The following is a 22,187-nucleotide window of genomic DNA, read 5'->3' as shown; positions in this document are numbered from 1 at the left end:
CTTTAAAAAATCAGGTAAATTTTCTCAGGCTCATAGCCTTTGATGAGTAATACTAAACTAATAAAATTTATATATTTAGAATCAGCATTATAAGCCCATTCTTTTGATACATTTATTGACATCAAAATTCCGTTTTTAAAAGTTCCGATTACTATTGAGCCGTATCGCTTGTTTTTTTTATTGTTTTTTTGATTACGTATTTGTTATTACGTACATGAGGGGGTTCTCGCTTTAGTCAATACCACGCAATTTACGTTAAAAGTTAAAAAAAATTTAAATTCACAAACCCCTGAACCACAAAGGCCGTTTAATTAGAATAGATAGCTCTTTCGAAAGCACTAAAAAAAACTGTAGTGTAAAGAGCGAGGTATTGACTTGGGGGAGAACCCCCTCATATACGTAATAATTTCTCTCCGTATTGAGTTTTATTGTTGCTTCATACTTTCAGTTGAAAAATCTTTTTTTTTTAAATTTAACTTATGGTTATTTTTCAAATGATGCTTGTAAATCTGGCGTCCCCTTCATAGAAATGTCCCTTACCCAAAGAAACATCCCCCACTGAAAGATTCTCCCAAGTAAACCCCTCCTCCAGCCCTCCCCCCCCCACCCGAAAAAAATCCTTCCTGAAAATGTCTGTATAATTCCCAATAACCAATACAATATGTAAGCAATGGGCAAAGTTAATAATTTGCAGCCCTTCCCCTGGGAACAGTGGGGGATTAAGTCATCCTAAAAGACATATTTATTACATTTTCGACTATGCTGAACAAAATGGCTATCTCAAAATTTTAATTGGGTGACTTTGAGATAAAAATGAGCGTGGGAGGGGCCTAGTTGCCCTCCATTTTTTCGGTCAATTAAAAAGGGCACTAAAACTTTTAATTTTCGTTCCAATGAGCCCACCTACAATATTTTAGGACCACTGGGTCAATACGATTCGCCTAGGGAAAAAAAAACAAAACAAAAAAAACAAAAAAAAACCCCAAATAAACACGCATCCGTGATCTTTCTTCTGGCAAAAAATTTAAAATTCCACATTTTTGTAGATAGGAGCTTGAAACCTCTACAGTAGGGTTCTCTGATACGCTGAATATGATGGTGTGATTTTCATTAAGGTTCTATAACTTTTAGGGGGTCTTTCCCCCTATTTTCGAAAATCAGCCAAATTTTTTCAGGCGCGTAAGTTTTGATGGGTAAGATTAAACTTGATGAAAATTATATTTTTGAAATCAAATTTAAAATCTGATTCTTTTTATGTATCTATTGGTATCAAAATTACGTATTTTAGAGTTTCGGTTACCATTGAGCCGGGTCGCTCCTTACTTACAGTTCGTTACCACGAACTGTTTGAAAACTGTCCAGTCGTGAATACAGAATGGAAAGCGAAGCTGGCTTGTTGGGCAAACTAGTGAAAATTATCGTGAATATCTACTAGAACTGCAATTTATTAAAAAATAGACCACGCTTTCATTTTCCTAATCAGCTTGTCTCAATCAATTTTCATTAGTGATTGGGTTTCAGTTATGACTTAACGAAGTTTTCAAAATACTTTTCATTTCACCAACTTATATTCATTCGTTCACTTCATGCTGAATTCATTTCATTTCAAATGAACACAATTCGTGAATTCGTTTCAGTTCATGATAATTTGTAAAATGAAAGTAAACAGATAGGTTTGTTGACTGGTTTAAAGCCACAAGACTAATAATTTGAACTTGGCGCAAAAACCACCCGCCAAAAACATTTTCTACTACCGGCCTCGAATCACCTTCCAAATCTAGCTATTCCGGGAGTTTTCTGCTAGTTGCGAATATCGTATGAAAAACTAATTTTTAATTATTTTTAAATATACATTATTTTATTTCACTATTTATGAATTTGTTTCCTTAAATATTGAATATTTAGTAAAACATTACGTTGATATCCATTTATTAGATTTTGTAGTTATAAATTACTTTATTTTAGTCCCTTGTGAAATATTATATCTAATATTAATTATTGGTAAATTCTATTTTATTTTTATGATTTTAAGTGGGTCTGTATTATCTGCATTATTTGATTAGTAGTTGATTTTTATTTCAAGATGTACTGATTATTTAGTAATGAGTATTTATTTAATCCTTCCTAACATATTTCATGAAGTATTAATTATTTATGAATGCGCTATTATCATTTCACTATTTTATACATTAGTACACTTCTTCAATATTATGTCAATTATTAGTTACTTAGTGTTAGGTACATTATGTTTCATTTGATTTAATTATAAATTAAACCTATTTCAATGAATATTAATTATTGAGTAAATATGACTTTAGTATCCCTTTTTTAAAACATATTTTCACAGAGCCAGGAAAACTGTCAACACCCAATCAACATATGGTTTGATGAAATATTTCCTAGTCTTAAATCCTAGTCTTTTACCAAGTTTAATTACCGGGTCCCATTTAGGGCCATTGCGCCAGCATTGGCTCTGGAGGTTTTTCGTTCTTCTTTTATTTAGCGGTTGGGACCTCAGTTGAAGGTATTAACAAGTGTGTTTAATTGGACTTTTCCAGATAGATGCGCAACGCGAATAAGGGTTGTTTCTTCAGTCTTCTTGCCTAGATTTTTCCTTCTTCGGGTAGTCGGAGTGAGTTGTGTACGTGTTTGACGGTTGCATCAAGAGAGAAAGTGCATCAGAAGAAGGTGAGTTGATGAACTTTTAAAAGTCCTTCAACTCACTTGACGTCCTCTTCCCTTGATTTTTCCTTCTTCGGGTTGCTGGAGTGGATTGTGCACGTCTTAGACCTTTGAATCAATAAAGCACCTCAGAAGAAGGTGAGCTGACGGACATATAAAAGAAATTCATTGCCTTCACACCGAACCTTGCCTTTAAAGGTAAGTCTCTGGTGATAATAAAGCTTGTCCAACAAGCCCTGTTCTGGATCCTCTGGAGCTGCATCAAGTCTGTTTCAGGAGCATAAAGCGAAAAGCGGGAAGCCGAATTTTGCCATGTTAGACAGCATATTTTGTGCAGGGCTTGTACAGAGAGATGGTCGAGCTAGATGGAAGAAGAATTTTGAAGAGAAAGATTGCTCCCAGCTTACTAGCATAGGAGGATCCCGTCCAATGGAGTTTTACTCCACGAACGGCTGTCAAAAAATGAATTTCAAGAAGACGGAGTTCATAAACTCTCTTGTTAGCTTCATCCTTATAGATAACCCTGGTATGACGCGTAAAAATTTGAGCTGAGAGATAAGTGACATATTGTATGAAAGTTTAGAATTCACGTATCAGGTTATTTCTCAATCTCTAATGGGTCGACTGGAAGAGGTAGGGAAGCATTAATAGGGTCTTCGTTTTTTGATATGAAAAATGGAAAATGAAAAAAAGGATATGAAGGATGGTGTTACCTCGGGGAACTCCTTATTTCACCAGATGGCCCAACAGATTTATAGGACAATTATTTTAGAAACTGTCAACATTACCTTATATCTTACCTTATGTTTCGTATGGTTTAGTCTTTTTTAGTATGTTTTTGGGCTAGAGTATCAAAAAGCTTTGAAATGTTCGAAGGACTTTTACGTCATATTCCTGACCCAGAATCTGGGTCAGCTTCAGATGACAAGAGAGTAATAGAGCCTAACCTAGACAGTTCCCACTGGAAACCAACAGTCTTTGAAGCCTATCCTAGGTATTGGCATAGATCTATGGACCAGAAACACGGGGATACACTACCGTGCAATTACCAGACTGACCTACACAGTATGCAGCCTTATCACTTTTATCCAACCCGAGTGGGAAGACAGGGTAGCTGCAACATGATGATAAAGACTCTTCACGATGCCCTGGGTGCCCCTTGCGGCACAGGCGGTACAAAAGTCTGCGGTAAAGACATAGATTCATATTACAAAAGTTATGTTCAATGGATTGCCATCTGATTCCAGGACAGAGGCAACACGGGTAATACTCCATGATTTAGAGCATTGTCGGAACGAAGATTATAAGGATCCATCTCATTCGGCACAACAACGTGTGTTGTTTTATAACGTTCGATGATATTTTGGATGCAATATGAGCAAGCTTTTGACGATGATAACATTTTTTTTAACCAACTTCACATAGAATATTAGCGAAGAGCTTTGGAATTAAATTCCAAACTAGTATTCAACTGGAACTCGAGAGTCTGGGATAATCAGATTGCATTGATGCATCCACTATGCACACTTATTCAATTTTTTTTCATCATTCTTTGATAACATCTCGCATTTATCCGTTTTTATAAAAAGAATTTCGTATTCACTATTTTTTTATATTTATTTCCAAGCAAGATTAAGTCATTTGTTTCTTTTTTTTATTTAGGTTTAATCTATATATATCATTGCAAATTTACAGTTTTCTTGGGAGGGGGGGAGAATCGAGAGTGAGTAATTAAAATTATTTCATTTTTTAGAAGTAAAAAATCATTAGATAATAATCTCTGCCGTTGAGAATTAAAGGAAGACAACGGCATTCGTAAGGAGATAGAAGATAGGGCATCTGAGCCCTCCCCCCCCCCTGGAAGACGAAAGATATATCAAAACGGCAAATACAGTTGTTTTTGAAAGAAAAACTTCACCATTTTCTTGCGATAAAGTCATTTTTCCAAAACTTGGCGCCTCCTTCTCACAATTTTTTTTTCTTACGTGCTTGCCTACCCGCTTCTCGGGAAAGCTCACGTGGGTGCCCATGCAGGGTGGGATTATTCAACGTACATATCCAAATAATGTCTTGTTTATATTTTGCCATCTACGGAGCCATTTTTGTTACACGTATTTTCTTCTGGTCATGGCAATTTTTGTGTGCGCTAGAGCATCGGTCACCAACCTTTACAAGTTCATGGGTCACTAAATGTGTCATTTTTATTTGGTGCACCACTTATGTTGATTTTGGAAAAGAAAGGTGCTGTAAATACATCCAAAAATGGTAATCAGAAAAGTTTTAACATAATTAATAGGAAATATCTAATATTAACTCTTTTATATTTGACATCATGATGTGGAGGTTCGGCTTCAATGATGTTACTGCAAGACGAAGAGCTGCATCTATTACAAGCCGAGAGCAGTACCGAGTTTTAATTACTGTCAAAGATGAAAATTTTTCGTCACACAAATATGTAATTGAAATTTATATAAAAATTTTCATAGCTTTCTTGCTCAGTAGTGGGAGTCATTTTTGAGAGATACCCAAAGATGAGCTCTTGATAAAGAGGACTTGGAATTTAGGCTGTCATCACAAGAAAGACAAGTGAGGCTTTCTGTTTCCTTTGTGCTTAATTTGTCCTCTTCAATGTTATATAGAAATCGATCATTATCTACATATTTACATGTCTGGGATCTTCTTCCCTTGGGTAATACAAATGAAAATATTATATCACCGACTGAAACTACTGTTGAATACTCATGGATACCCCTTGACGGTTGAGATCCTTCTCTCCCATATTATTCATCAACATTTGTAGATCTCCATCTGCCACCCGGGTTGATCACGGTGATATTTTCTGTCGAAAAGCCTCTATCTTTCCTCATAATGTAACCAGGTCCTTAAGTTGTCCTTGCAAAGATATGTTTAGTTGTCCATTTAACAGAGAAGAAATATCTGCCAGGTATGCCAGCCTGACTACCCACTCATCATCGGACAAATTTCTGATCATTTTGCTACTGAAAAAAAAATCTACGCAAAGACAAATAGTCGGCTCAGCATTTTGTCCCTCAATAGCCATCTTACCTCAGTATGATGAAAAAGGTGAGTGTACTGGGAACCTATTTCTTTGCAGAGCATTTCAAGCATCTGAGAGTTCAGATCTTTATGTTTCTGAACTCTCATAATACTTCTGGATAATACTTCGTTTATTTCTGGGGGCATTTTTTTTTACCACAAGCTGCTCACGATGTATGATGCAATGGGTAGACAAAATTTCTGGGTGACTAACAACTCCTGAGCAACGTTCAGTCATTTTTGCAGCACAGTCTGTATAAATGCCAATTCATTTCTTCCACTCAATTTCAGGCTTCAGGAAATAACTATCAAGTGCTTTAAAAATATCGAATCTGATCTCCAATTTCAGCTTGTTCTGATCTCCAATTTCAGCGAGCAAAGAAGTTCTTCTTGTAATTGTCTTTGAAAATCAACCCTCACAACACAAAGGACAAGTGCTTTGTTACTGACGTCAATAGATTCATCAAGTTGAATTGAATAAAATGGTGCATTTCTTACCATTTTCATAACTTGATTTTTAATATATTCAATCATTTCTTCAATCCTGCGCCTAAATAGAATAATTATTTCAATTCTGCGCCTAAATAGTGTTAGCAGAAATAGAAATTAACTTCAGTCTTTGTATAGCCTGTTTTCCCGAAACAACTTCACAGGCTTGTAACATGCAAAATTTGATCAAGTCTTCTCCTATCGTATAAGGCTTTTTATTTTGTCCCATTTCGAGTGCTATCAAGTAGGAAGTCCTTAATAGGGACTTATCTTCAGCAGCCATTTTTGTACAGCCCCTATTTGCTTTTTCCCAGTTTCATACGCTGTTTGAAAATATTCAAGTGGTTGGTCAACTAAACAGGGACGTTTTAATTACAAGTGAATTTTAAGTTTTGGCGTTTTCAGGACAGTGTTTGATAAACTTACATGATAAATAACACAAAGAGGTCTTGGGCCCAGTTCATTACGAGGTTCTTGAATAAATCCAAATTTTAGGTAGTCTGAATCCTATTTTCTTGATATTTTGCGCCTTTTTCTTTTGAACTCCTTTTTGAATGTTCTTTGTATTGTTGTCTGACGAGGACTGTGGATGCTCTGGCAAGTCAAATTCACTGATCAGCAGACTGATCAGCTGATCAGCACTTTTGCTACTATTTGTTATCACTTATTTTATCTTCACTTTTTCTAAAGAAGTCAAAATATCAACTTGGCTTTTCTAACTCATTACGGGTCCTTGCATTTTCTGACTCAACAGTTTCAGGAAATACCATTAATTAAATAAATTTTAAATTGAGCTTTGCACTTCCATTTCTCAACTTTGAGAACAATTGCTCACATAAGTATTAGTTTACTTTCAAGGAGCTTATGCTGAGCCGCAGAAAATCAGGGACGTATAGTTCCCATAGAAACTAAACTAAATTAATACTGGAGACTGGATAGAAAATTGAAACAGAATGAGCCTTTTTCGCAAAAATTTGCTCGGAGAAATAGAAAGCCAAACAGAAATACATACTGTCATAGATGTATGTAGATTCAAGAATGTACAGCGGCAGAAATCGTTTAATGTGTCAACAAAACCCCCATCTCAATTCTTTTTTTTTTAGCCTTTTTCAGTTGCAATAAAGCTATATAATAATAAACACAACTTTCAAATTTTGAATCTGATAAGTTTCCTTCTTTTTTTCTTTTTTTTATGTTAATGGAATATAAAAAAGAGACATTGTTTGATAATGGCCCCGTTTCTTCATGGACCACCTAAACATTTTCATGGACTACCAGTGGTCGATGGACCACAGGTTGGCGATCGCTGCGCTAAGGGTACATAAACGAGATAGAACAGAACAATGTTAAACATAAGAACTTAAAAAACAATTAAAATAAATTATGTATTTATAATAATAGCATGTTTTTACTACCCACTAGAAACATAAAAATGTTACACCGTAGTGCACACATTAAAAGAGAAGAAGGACGAAACAAAATCAAAAGAAATGAGTCACGCTACTTTAGATATACAAAACAGTTCACACAATTATATTGACCAAATGTGATTCGGATGAAGGGTTTTATAAAAAGCAATCGGACATTCTGAAGCGGTAGACTCAGGTCGGTTATTTAATACTTTTTTTGATAATCAATCGACTACGGGCCCAATATTAAAATTCCCAGCAAAAACTTCTTGAATTTTAAAAAACAGTTATGCATTATGTTTTATTTTTTTAAATCTATCTCTGTAAGCAGCATCTTAGAAGGTACTAAATATAGTACATGTTGGATCAAAACGTTTTATTAATTAGTGGCACCGATTCACGAAAATGCAGGGGGACGACAAATGTATTTTTTGAAATCGGGGCAGTTCTGTTGTTTTTGCAATTCTTCAATGAAAAAAACTAAGAAAGGCATTTTTAATGAAAATGTGAAGAGAGAGAGAGAGAGAGAGAGAGAGAGAGAGAGAGAGAGAGAGAGAGAGAGAGAGAGAGAGAGAGAGAGAGAGAGAAGAGAGAGAGAGAGAGAGAGAGAGAGAGAGAGAGAGAGAGAGAGAGAGAGAGAGAGAGAGAGAGAGAGAGAGAGAGAGAGAGAGAGAGAGAGAGAGAGAGAGAACAGTTATTAATTATCCAAGTTTAATTTTTAGCGCCATCTAAGTCATTTCAGTCTCAGCAAGCTAGAAGAGAACCTACTCCCTCAGATGGACACGGACGACCTCTTTTCGGCTTAGGAGCAGTGAAAGCTCCCAGAGTGTCAAGGGGTATGTTTCTTCCATTTATGTACCAGATTCATTTTTTACACTTATGTTACGTGGTTTTATGCCGCATTTTCTGTTTCTCAAACTGAAAATTTGTTCTATGCATTCTATATACTCACTACTGTTTATTCATTTTCTTCAGTTGTTTTTCTGTCCCTTATACTATTTGTAGCGCTTGCGGAGGCAGTGAAATATAAAAAAAGGAATAGCCCGAGGCTAAGGGTGTTTGTCCTCAGTTGAAGAGAGCTGTCGAAGAATAGGAAAATAAGTGTGCGAACATAGATTAGAGTATTGACAGTCATGGACGTCATGGTATTGAAGACTACAGTAATGAAATGATCAACCAGGGTGATAGCTTTGCTTACCTGGTTAGCATTGTAGCATGTTTAGCAATGAAGGTAGTGAAGGCGTAAAATAGCTAAGATGCAGAGTGTTTTTCCGAAATGAAAAATGTTTGGCAGAATAGGAAGTTAAGTCTTTTAAGTTAAAGATTAGGACGCTGAAAGCCACGGGAACGACAGTGGTGAAGCAAAATACTCTGGAGCGTGGGTGGTTTGAAAGATTAAGATGTTATTGTAGACGACTTAATTGGAGGAAGTAACAGTAAAGCTGTGAGCACACTAGTGCGGAAGAGAAGAGTGCGCAGCTGTGTTGGCCTCAGGCGTCTTTTTTTCGCCTGAGTAAGAGGGGTTTATAGTCGGTAAGTGGAACCACCTGTAAGGAGCTAGGTTAAAAATATCAGTTCTAGAAAATTTCATAAAATGCCTTCTGAATAGCCATGGTAGATTTAAAGTGAATGGAGATGTGAATAATTGCTTCAATTCTATGACTCTGCCAAGATCCACACAACCTAGGGGGTTTCCAGAGAGTGAGCGTCTACCTTATTTCCCCCCCCCCCTTCTTAGAACATTTCTCTGGCTCGTAAATTGGTCTTTCAAAATTTAGGTAAGAAAAGCATTTTTCCTAAAATACTCCTCCGAATCGTGAATTGGTCTTAAAAATGTAAGTAAAAAAAATAATAACTTATTTAAAATTGTTAGAAGAAGTACACGGGAGATAAACTCCCCTTTTCTTCATTCTTTTGGTACCCCCTTCCTCTGAACAAAGCCACTTTTTGAAATCCTCATTCAGCAACTGGGAATGTAAAGAACTGCATAACTGCATCTAATAATCATGGCGGCAATATACATTACTCTTACTTAATGGTACTTGTAACGGGAACTAAGCGTTTCCACCTTGCCAAGCATCTAAGGATCTGTGAGATATTAGGGCCGTTCTTTTACTCATCTTTTTGCTAAGATCTTACATCTTTTGATAAAGAACGCCTAAAAGTGAAATCTTTGCTCTAATATTGCATCTTATAGCGTTTTTTTGCAAAAGTTTTTGTCTTTCATCATTCTGCTCTGATCAGTGGTCTAAGAACAATGATGAGTATATCATCAAAGTTCTCTCATCATTGTTCTATATGGTAGAAAGATGGCGTCTTTCACACTTTTTGCTAACATCAGTGAAATGTAACATCTTAGAATAAAGATGAATTAAAAGAACGGAAATCTTAGCAGATAGATGTGATATCTTAGCTGTAAGATCTTAGTGCAAAAGAATGGGCATATTTTTTGGTTCATGCTGAAGATTTTCCTGCTATATGCTCCATGAATGGCTGACAATTTGTAACCGAATTTACTCTTCCTTCTAATAGGCTGTAGATATGATTTGTCCAGGTTCCAGCTTTTCTCCCCTCCTTGGCGTCTCTTCTAGGACATGAGAGGCTTAGCTAGAAGGATTTGGTGTGGCAGGTACTCGAGTCGCTATTGTAAGACAACCGAACTATTTTAGATGTTGTTTATTCAATCTGATAAAGAGATAGAGTACCGTATAAATACTCTATTTACATATTTGATTTAGAGTCAACTAGAGCTATTAATGAAATTCTTTGAAAAAAATTATGTTTGCACGCCTTCAGTGGTTTCTCTTGCTGCTGGTTTATGGAACCATCGTTAAATCAGGAAACAATTTGCCTCTGTATTTCGTCAAATTATTGAAATAATATGCATGGGTTTTGCATCATTTATCTTGTACTTCTTTGAATTATCGTGTCTCACTGAGAATCGCTACTTTTATCTGTCTTCTTAGGTTGTATTTTATACTAGGTTTACATAGTGATTGATGTCTATGTCTCTGTTTCAATTCATGACAGTGTAGTACGCAAGGTCTAGTGACGGTTAATTAGTTGTAACAACCAGCAAAACTACTCCCACGACTAGCACAAAAAAAGAAAAATATAACATATATTATCTTGTGAGGATCCAATCCCTTCTGAATATGTCTTGCAATAAGAAATACTCTCTTCATGTACCCGTTGTATATCTGTCACGCGATTCTTTACAGACTTGAAGAATTTGATGGAATTTACGAAACTTAGAGTTTATATAAGTAGAGGTATGATGGTAGAGTGGAGTGGAAATTGGAAAATAAATATCCTGCTGGTATCGAACTACAGTCTTATGTACTAAACTGGTTGCTGGTATTGTTGGTGTTGTTTATTCAATCTGGAGAAGGTTCCCACTAATGTGGAATCAAAATGACGATTCCCACTAATGCCATGTAGATTCAAACTTTCGTTCGACCGCCGCTTGACAAACTTATGCTTGGTTCTCACCAAATCTGATTAACATTTTGCATGTGAATCTTGGGAAACTTTCCCTCCAAAATTTCGGATTCAATTTGTCGTGCGTGTATAACAAAAACAAAGTAAGAATTATGTTTTTGCTATCTTTGTTCCCACACATTTACAGCGTTTGAAATATTTTTTTTTAAGACGGGATCGAGTAAAACTTGGTTCTGTTTTTCTTTTGAGATTTTTTTTTGGGGGAGGGGGTAATGAGTTATTTAAGGAGTATCCCCTCCCTCTTAGCTACACCCGTGCCAAAAACACACCTTTTCAGTAAAGCTACAGTAATAACATCAGAATAAATTCATTCAGAGATCAAACTGGATAGAAGCAAAGAATTGGAATTTTACTTTGTTGCTAATTAAAATGTCTAGGGTGTCCTTTAAGGACACCCTAGGAGATTGAGAGTATCTGCTCTTAACAAATTAGTTGAAAACGTAAAATTTTTAGCTGAAATCGGGAAAACTGCAAAAACAAATACGTAGTAAAGAATTTCAATAGACATAAAAATGTGGTGAAATCGCACAGAATTTTATGAATAATTAGAAGGGGTTTAAGCTCACTATATCATCAATAAGATCACATATCAATTGTTGAATTAAGTGATGTTTTAGCTGGTCCTTTGCCGTCTCGTCACTTGGCTTGTTTGAATTTAAATTTTCTGGAAAAAATTGAACCGTTAAGAATATAGAATAAAGGTAACTTATGGTACTTTAAAGATAAAGTGCAAATTTTGTTCTGGCCTTGGGAAGGCATAGGGGTTTTGCGCCCAACTTATGCTAATTTCTGCTCGTTTTGAGTTTGACTCGGTTATTTATTGTAATTTCTGTTCGTTTTCGGTCAATTTCAGCAAATGTCAATTTTTCTAACTTGTCAACCCCCAAATTCTTGTTTGATCTTAATAATTAAGCCCCCTGGAGAGGCCGCTAATTGAAGCTTTGTCCTTTGACAAATTCCCCGACAAGAGAACCTGAAAATGGAGCAATAGACAACCACATCACCTTAACGAAAAAAAAGAAAGAAGGATGGATTACCTCATTTATAAAGAGGCCAAAACTCTGGAGCCATATTTGGTTTTGAGAAGAATTGCTGTTTCAGAATGCCTCTTCAGTGTATGTATTATATAATGTCTTTTAATAGATTAAAATTATCAGCTAGTTCTAACTACTATTAAAATCTGACGATATTTTAATGGCAATGTCATTTCAACACCCAACACAGATTTAAAAAGGAAACTTGTCGAAAATATAGGTAGTGTCTGGTAGGTAGAAAAAAGTTTTATCAAGAAAGGACAAATATCTGAATGGCATCCCTGCTACCGCCGCGACCACTTCTTATCTTTCTTTTTCCAACAAAATTACGGAAAAGGTTGAAGGTTGTTTAGTTTCAAAATGATATACATTTATTATGCTGATGTTCAAAATGGATGTTTGAACCCAGATTCTCCAAGACTTAGATCATTTGGCTGTTGGGATGCAAAAAATGCTAGTAGGATCTCATTAGTTAATATTAAAAAAAAAAAAAAACACTGAAAAAAGTGAAAAGAATTTGGTAAAAAAAGAACTTTCTTCATAATTTCCCGCATAATTCCCCACAACAAAAATTCTATCAGTGTGCAGTATTTACCTTATTTTTAAAATATCTGGTTATTACTAATATAAAATACATTTCATTTCTGAAAAAAAACATTTCCCCCTCTCCTTTTTAATAACAAGTAGAAGTAAGTAGATTAAACATCAAATCATACTACAATAATCTCATTCAATCTGTTTCAAATGTATACTTAACCAGCAACTCGATATGCAGCTAAGCTCCATTCAGATCTTTGTAACTCATGCATCAAGAATCTTTGTATAGGGAATTAATTCTAATTTTTGATGATTTGGGTTGGAATAGACTATTTTTTAAATGTATTCAAAAGAAACCAGAGCTTCAAAGGAGGGGCACTGAGCGAAGGTTTGACTGGTTTGATGCTTAGGAGCGGCGTGAGAATTTGTTTTGCCGTTAGTGCAGCTGGGTGGTGCATTGAGGTGTCAGCAATTGCTAAAAAAATAGTGTTTTGTCATTTTTTTATCAGGATTTTTTTTGTTCAGAAAAGAACACTGATTGTTGTGGACATTGTGGTTCTTGAGATTAGCACTGACAGATGTGTTTGTCGTACTTCATCCGATTCCCTGAAGCCTTTGGCTTGCGTGTTAGTGGTTACCATTTTAGCGGTTTTGAAACCAGTCATGTTTGCGGTGGACTGTTTCAACTTTATTTCTGTGAAAAATCTAGGATAAAATTTGACTCATGACTATGTTTCAATGTTCAAAAGACAATTTTTAATTGAAATGAAGGTAAAAAGAATATTATCAGGCATCGTATTCACATTTTGTTTGTAGAGTGGCAGAATTTGTGTTAAAAATCAGTGCAAACAGTCTAGTTCCGAGAAACTTACCTATTTCAAATTTACTTGTCCTATTCAATGTAATTATAAAAAAAAAATAATCAGCGCTTATAGCCGAAAATAATACAGAACATTACTATTTAATATTTCTGAGGATTCTATCCTACCTTAATAAGGCGCTTGAACAACTCCAATTTTCTGTCTGAAATCTGCCAGCCAGTTGGACTGTAGGTGTTGACATCTAGTTTTTGGATAGTCTTTGCGGTACCCTATCGTAGCTTCTGTGGCCTCGTGGATTGTATTGCGTATGGTCACCCACTCTTCATTCAAGCTGGGGTTTGCTCGTCCTTCGTTTACACTTGGAGAGCTTCAAAGTGATTAGATATCTCTAAGCTGAATGCTTGTCGTATATTAGGATTATCGAACCGATTGGTGTCAAATCTTCGTCGAGATTTCGTCTTAGGGCGTGCTGATAGTGGCAACTTCAGATCTAGCTTGACTAGGAGACGTTTTTTAAATAATGCTGGGAAATCCAGGACCCCCTTCATGAAAAATTCCCTTCCCCATGAAAAATTCCTCTATGGAAAGATCCTCCCATGTAATTCCTTTTTTTCCTATCTTTCTGTATAAATATAATAAAAATTACTAGTGTACATATTCGAATAAAAGTAATAAGGTTTTGAGATATCAAAGTGTATTTTGTGACATTGGAAAGAACAGGTTTTCAATAAGATTAAAAAGTGAAATCTTATGACGTCTCCGGGCTTCACCTTCTTCTTTGAAGCTCGGTTCTATGCCACGATCTATTATTCTTAGCAATCGATTTCCAACGGCGGGGCATGAGGAAAGAATCAATGTTTTGACCCATGTTTTGAACCAGTATCTGCTCCAATGTACGATCTATCATTCTTAGCAATCGATTTCCAACGGCGAGACATGAGGAAAGAATCAATCTGGCTTTTCGCTCCACCATCTCTTGAATGTCACGTGGCTCTATAGCTAGCCTTGTGTTTGAATAGGGTATTGGTAATGACCAACTCATATGATTCTATGTGTGGAAACACATATAACCATACTATCATATACTCAAATTCTATCTAAGAAAGATATGAGAAAAAAATATAGATAGATAGATGGATAAATTGTATTTCATACAAAAATAAACAACACAAATAATTAAATAAAGCCAACAGGGAGCTAAGCTCGAAAAGAAGGCTTATAATTATTGCAATGAGTTCAAGTACGCCAAAAATAAATATAAAGAAGATAAACCAAAAAACATCATAACATATAAAAAGAGAAGGACGATGGAGGCTACCCCAACACGGTAAAATCTAAGAACAATACTAAGAAACCAATTAATAAGAAGAATCACCCCATAATCAAAAGTTAATAAAATATTCTACTAATTTAGCCTTTAAAAGTGATTGGCCATTAAGATTTTTAAATTTAGTATTCAAATTTAGCCTATTTGCCATAAAAGGAATTTGGTATCTTATTGAAAATTTATCTCTTTCACAATTAATCAAAGGGATTTTATATGCTCCAAAACGAGCCAACGAAGAAGCGAGTGAGCGAAGAGGGAGGGGGAACAAGAATTTGTGATTCATAAAAATAACTCGCCGGAGACTGAATATCATAATACCAGAGCCATAATTGCAATTCCTTAAGTTGATTAAGGTTTAACATATGAAGAAACAAAAATAAAGTTTTTGTTTCAGAAAGATTTTGAAGTTATACAGGACGATGAAAGAAAGTACCAAGGATCCTTACGGCTTTTTTTTGCAATATCTGGAGGTGTTTTTAATGATTAGGAAATGTATTTAGGTAAATAATGTAACAATATATGAGGCTTGATTCTATTAGAGAATCATAAAGGATTTCAATAATTTAAAAAGGAAAAAAATACTTTAATCAATTTAAACATACTAAATTTTAGGCTAAATTTATACAGAGATTGTCTGAATGACTACGGAAACGTAAAAGCTACTCAAAAATAATCAACAAATATCTATATTTCTTAAACTGTCTAATTCTACACCCATAGTCAACTAACTCATCCATCCCAACTTTAGGGACTCTTTGCTTATATCTCCCTAAAACCATAAATTCTGTCTTATAAAAACTAACAACTAGAAAATTACACTAAAAAAAACCACTGGATAACTGAATTCATTTCAGACGCCATATTCTCCATTAATAGGGAAGGGGCTTTAGCTTCAACAGATACCACTGTATCTTCTGCTAACATAAGTGCTAATCTATCTTTGTAGTATAGACACTTAGGGAGATCATATTATATATATATCAAAAATAGTAACGGTCCAAGTATAGACCCCTTGGGCACTCCATTATCATCCAGGGAGTTAGGCTGAGACAGAAGCTTTCCACATGTTCCAGAGTTATTCAATTTTTCAAACAACATGGAATGATTTAGAGTATCAAATGCTTTTTTATATTGTAGAAAATGAATGATACATAATTACCATTATTCAGTGAATCATTAGTTTTTAGTACAAGGGCTGCAACTGCTTGTTCAGTAGAACGAACAGGTCTAAACCCAAACTGGCTTTTGGTTGAGATATTTTTTTATCTAAAGAAGACGAAATTCTTCTATGAAATAACTTTTCCAAAATCTTTGACAAATGAGAAAATATTGCAATAGGTCTTTAATTATCAACATCAGTTTTGTCACCTCTTTTATATCGTGGGATATCTCGGTCAATTTTCCATTTAGTAGGGAATACCCCAGAAGATAAACACAAATTAAAAATATAAACAAGAGGTGTATGAATTACAGATGCAAGGTGTTTCGAAAGATTAGTTGAAAGTCCATCCAAAATTGATGAATAACCTCTATTTAAATCTATTAATTTTTTTTGAATTCATCAAGACTAACTGGGGGTCAAAAACATACTTTTATTCTCTGATTGACGAAGGTATTCTTTATATGAATGAGCTTAAGTCGAGCCAAGACCACGAGTAACATCAGAACCAATACTAGCAAAATGAGCACTGAAAGATTCTGCAATGGCTCCATTTCCCTTTGATTCAAGACTATTTTTATCTATTAATAATTCTGGGTAAAAATTATTCCAATTATTTCCAATTTTTAGATCCCATGGTTTTTTTGGGTGAATCAGCATTCCTAAAAGAATTTTCAAAGTACTTTTTCTCACTCGTTCTAAGAGTTTTCACCAACAGATTTTCATAATTTTTAAATCGTATAATATTATCAGGCGATGGATATTTCATTCTTATCTTATATAGACGATTTTTTTCATTAACTGATCTCAGGAGTGACTCATAAATCCATGGTTTTCGTGGAAAAATTTTTTTACGATGATTTTTTCATAAGGACAATGATGGTCTAATCGTTCATTTAATACTCTACAAAAAATATCCAACGATCTATTAGGATCTCCAATTATGGAATCCAATTTTAAAGGAAAAAAACCTCCATATGCAGTTATACAGTTTTTGGTAGTATCAGGCACCAAATTTAGAAGAAAAAAACGTGGGTAGAAGATAGGCAAAAAGTAAACAAAAACATATGACACCAAATAGCTTAAGAACTTGCAAATTTTCTTTGGAAGTATAGTTGTCTTAGAAAATCAATGGACTTTCATGATTGGAACTTTTCTGACGAACATACCTAAAAATTGTTAATTTTTTTTAAAGTTCCGCTACCATCTAAGTTCTCTACATTCAGTTACATTAAAAAAAATCCTTGTATCTGAGGTGGGGGAGGCCTACCGCTTTCTATTAAATAAATAAATAAAAATGAAAAAGTTAATGTTAGAATAATTAAATGAAAGACAGAATGACTACATAATTTGTCAAACAGTTCGTTGATATTTCCATGGAGGAATTTTTAATGGGGGAAGAAAATTTTCCATGAAGGGGGTGTCGAATTTCCCAGCTGCATTTAATGTTGGGAAATTAATTTAAATAAAGAAAACACGTTTTTTCAACTGAAAGTAGGGGGCAACATTAAAACATAAAACAAACAGAAATTATTACGTATATGAAGGGTTTGCCCCCCCCCCGTTAATACCTTGTTATTTACGCTAAAGTTTTTTTAATACTTCCAAAAGAGCCATTTATTCTAATAAAACGGCCTTTGTGATTCAGGGGTCATTCTTCAAGAATTGGAAAAAAATTGAAATTTAGCGTAAAGAGTGAGGTATTGACGAGGGGGCGAACTTCCTCATATACATAATAATTTCTGTTATTTTTAAGTTTTAATGTTGCTCCTTAATTTCAGTTGAAAAAAACTTGTTTTTTTAATTTAATTCTTAAAACAGAATGGAAACATTGAAAACGGGAAAGCTTTTCTGAGATGGTGAAATAGTCTTCCACGTTCTTATAAAACGTTTTACCCGTTTTTTTTTGTATTTTCCTTTTGTATTCGTTATAAATAGAACGGCAGTCTGGACTACGAAATTATTTATTGGTATACAATTTGTTTAAATTAACTTGAAAAAGTGATTAACCACCAATCTACATAAAATAATATAATTCATGCGTAAAAAATGTAACAAAATACAATTTTAAAATTATCACACACCGTGAAGCAGAAATGTAAATAACCTTAAATAGCTCCAAGTAAACAAATGCTACAGAGTGAAAACGTGCTCTCGTCAACCCCGAAGGGTACGTCACAATACATTTCAGATTCTGAAATTAAATTTGCTACCCAATTGTCATACCCTAGTTTATTGTTTGATAAATGTAATTATCCTTTTCGCCGTTAGGTGTGCTTATCAAAGCATGAAGCAAAGCAATCCCTTCAGTGTTGTGATTAGTTGTAATTTGCTTTAGAACAAGTATGTTCTCTTTTCAATAGTTCTTTTTTTAAATGTGTGCTTCGTTGTGATATTGAGCTAATTAGCCGGTTATTTAGGAAAATGGAAAACTAAAGCACTTTGAAAGAAGCTTGGATACAAATTAAAGATTTAAAGGTTATATATTTAACTTAACCATATTTGATTGTTTTCGAGTTATATATCCCACGACGTGTAAGTGTAGGCTACGTCAAGCACTTGTATAGGAATCTGTTTTGGGAGGGAAGGGAGAGCAAAAGATACAAAAGCAGGCGAATAAAATGTAAAAATTACGTAAAAAAACTCAAGAATTCTTGAATTCTAGTGACAATTAAGGAATATATATAATTATATATATATATATATATATATATATATATATATATATATATATATATATATATATATATATATATATATATATATATATATATATATATATATATATATATATATATATATATATATATATATATATATATATATATATATATATATATATATATATATATATATATATATATATATATATATATATATATATATATATATATATATATATATATATTATATATATATATATATATATATATATATATATATATATATATATATATATATATATATATATATATATATATATATATATATATATATATATATATATATATATATATATATATATATATATATATATATATATATATATATATATATATATATATATATATATATATATATATATATATATATATATATATATATATATATATATATATATATAATGTAAAAATTACGTAAAAAAACTCGAGAATTCTGTAAATACAGTAACAGGATTACTTATATTATACACAAGGCTGTATTCAGGATTTTTCTTTGGGGGATGGGGGGGGGGTGGGGAGAGGGGGGTTCACAAAAAAAACTTTAAAAAACGCATCAAAATTTGTTTATATGCATCTTCGTTCCACTTTTACGAGTCGGACAAACATTTCATTGCTATATTATCCAATAACCATATATTCAATTATGTATATTATGGACTAAATATAAAAGTTATTGTTACTGGCAATAAAAACTTCAAGTTTGAACCGTTTTTTAAACAAAAAAACTCTTTTTTTTCTCATTATTTCATTTCTAGTATATTATTAATTAAAGGTATTTAGGGCTTTTCGATGGCAGCGAAAAAAAAACAAAGGAATATCCTAGTTAACTGTAAGTACCGCTGAGCTTACATGGATCGATTCAGCAATGCTCAGTGGCCATGTCAAAATGAGCGTACTGTGCGTTCTTTGTGTTCCAATATTCATTTTGTTATTCGCCAATTCCAGTTCTTTAATTTTGAACACGATTGAATAAAAATAAATAGCTGGTAGCTAGGCATTCTAATTAGGAGGGGAATAGCGTCTGCCCTTTAAATTTTTGCTCCATCTTAGATTGTGATCAATAACTGTTTTTTTTTGGGGGGGGGGAGGGGGGTATTTTCAGTAAAGAATGCCTTCTTGACCTTTTTATTGAAAAAGCTGCCCCTCCCTAGACTTAAAAATATATTTTGCCCGCCCCCCTCCACCTCTAGATATCCATGAATTGACACAACTGCCGGCAGCTTTGATTGTCCATATTCGTTAATCTACATTTATTTAAGAGGCGTCCTACTGGTTTCATATTGTTTGAGTTCCAACTTCAAACTGACTTTTATAAAAATAACTGTAATTTGATCTTTGCTATGCAAAATCATTTTTAAAATCTGTTGAAAATATGTTCAATTTAGAATGTTCATAGTAGAATTGCCCACTTTACAAGTTGCATGACTTGCATGTGCCACGGTTGCCTGAAGTGCGCAATGTATGGTGCAAAGTGTCCCATGTTTAGCATGAAGAGCCACAGTGTGAATGAAGTATGCCAGACGGGGTGGAATTACTGGCGCTTTTTGACGTTCACCACCTGGCAGAGAGTGAGCAATCTTTTGGTTGAGAGTGTGTAATTTCTCTTTTTAGTATCTACTTTTTGAATGGTGTTGTTTGTGCCACACGAGTTTTCTTGCTTGTCATTCTTTTTTCTAAATATGCATTATTATGCTAGTGTAAAGTATTTGGAACATAAATTCGAGAAGGCTTTTTCTGGTGTCTCGTTTCTTAGAGATTTGGCCATGTATATGTCAACGAGAACAGTCCAGGGGGGGCTTTTGGGACTAAAGCTAGTCGTGGGAAAGGGTCCGTTCCCAGGCATGGTTGAACAACCAATAGCTGGAACTTCCATTCCAGGAAAGTTACATTCTTGGCTCAGTTCTAAAGGCTGTCCATCTTTCGCCTCCGTCGTAGCTAGTTGTTCTTGTGCTACCTTATTTTCTCTATGTGTATTCTCACGTTATTTAATAAAGACCATGTACCAACGTTTATCGTCTATCTTTGGAATTTACGTAAACCATTACATCTGCCAATACAATAAGGGTATATGGAAAGGACCTAAAAAGAGGTTTACAGAGTGGTGACAGCAGAACTTTACAGAGTGGTGGCAGCGGTCGAGACTAGTGGAGCATATATCACTAGGGGAAAACCTCCAAGTGACATTTGAGTGACCGTTATAAGTACTTACGACATACTGGCAACATATATACTGGCAATACTGGCAACATATTGAAGAGCTATTTCGCCCGCTACCAACATTGCTTGTGATATTGAGCCGCAAATACTACAAAAGACTGATAAAAAGACATCGAAATGTTACGAGGTATTGAACTTTTTTCTATTCAAAGCGCCTTCTTGAGAAACACTTTCTTTTAAATGAACATTTTGAAATAGGCTGTTACACAATGCCTAATATGGATTTCCTCGCGAGAGCTTCTACATACTAATTCCAATTTCTACAACTGAAAGTCTCCGGTTGATTTCTACCTTCACTTAGCCATTTTACGTTTGGTGTTTTTTTTACCTGATTTTATACAGTCGACGTGTGATCTACATTTGACAGTTTCCAGACAAAATTTAACATTGCGAATTCGATAATCGAAAATTAATTCTCAATTGTGACTCCATTTGACGCTAGTGATTTAATTGAGACCAACTGCAATTGGATGTAAGACAGACGACCTTTCGTAAGTGATTTAACGCGGTTAACCAACCCAGTAAATTTTATTAGACCCTTGTTGTTAGAAGTGAAGTTAATTGCCCAAAATCTAGCGTCCGTAATTAAAGAATTGTATTTAAAACCAACATTTAAATTTTTAGAGTAATTGCTTTTTCAAATTTTGATCTCAATATGTCAGTTTTTATTCCTATACTTGATTCTGTGGAAATTGGATATAACAAAAAGGTTGCTTTTGATTTTGTAAGACAGTGAAGGATAAATGGCATAGTTCCACCTCTTTTATTTGACTCAAATGATCCTGATTTCAGTCAAGATGAACTTTATGATTACCTTCAAAAGATCAAGACATGGGTCCCAACAAACCCTCCAACTCCCCTGAGCACCACCCCAATTAATCCTCCAATAGAACAGCCTCAACAGTCCCAAGTAATAGGATCGCTAATTGACCCTTTTTTTAGTAATAACGCCACTCACAAAGTCAGAAAGTGGAAAAATAATTAAGTTTGTTACAAAATTTGTTACAAAGTTACAAAAATTGAGTTTGTTGCAAAGTTAAAAAAATTTCAGTTGTTGTTAAATTGGTCTGATTCAAAAGCTTTGCGTCATTTTTGGCCCATGGTTTGTTTCGCTGCTTTTTTGGGAATCTGGATCCCACGATTATAAATTTGTCAAGTTTAAAAGCTGGATTACTTGTAGTATATACCCCAGGCAAAATAGTAGGCAAAATGGTTGCAGAGTTTGTAGGCG

The 22,187-nt window shown here is 34.2% G+C and overlaps 1 protein-coding gene across 6 annotated transcripts in view; it reads left to right on the top strand.

Moving 5' to 3' along the window:
- LOC148954345 (uncharacterized) overlaps positions 1-22,187 on the top strand; it is a 361,915-nt gene that overhangs the window by 148,031 nt on the left and 191,697 nt on the right. For 5 of the 6 annotated variants that reach the window (XR_016141509.1, XM_089086287.1, XM_089086285.1 and 2 more), the window contains exon 7: positions 8,360-8,473. The exons of the other annotated variant lie outside the window; for it this stretch is intronic. Coding sequence is in view for 4 of the 5 variants with exons in the window: in XM_089086287.1 (XP_088942413.1) it covers positions 8,360-8,473 (114 nt within the window). In the remaining variant the exon portion in view is untranslated. The remainder of the gene's footprint in view (positions 1-8,359; positions 8,474-22,187) is intronic. 6 annotated transcript variants of the gene reach the window in all.

This window comes from Artemia sp. Qi Xiang Cuo, chromosome 3 (genome assembly GCF_049724085.1).
Source record: "Artemia sp. Qi Xiang Cuo chromosome 3, ASM4972408v1, whole genome shotgun sequence".
NCBI lineage: Eukaryota > Metazoa > Arthropoda > Branchiopoda > Anostraca > Artemiidae > Artemia > Artemia sp. Qi Xiang Cuo.
This window is presented reverse-complemented; position numbering and strand designations above follow the sequence as displayed.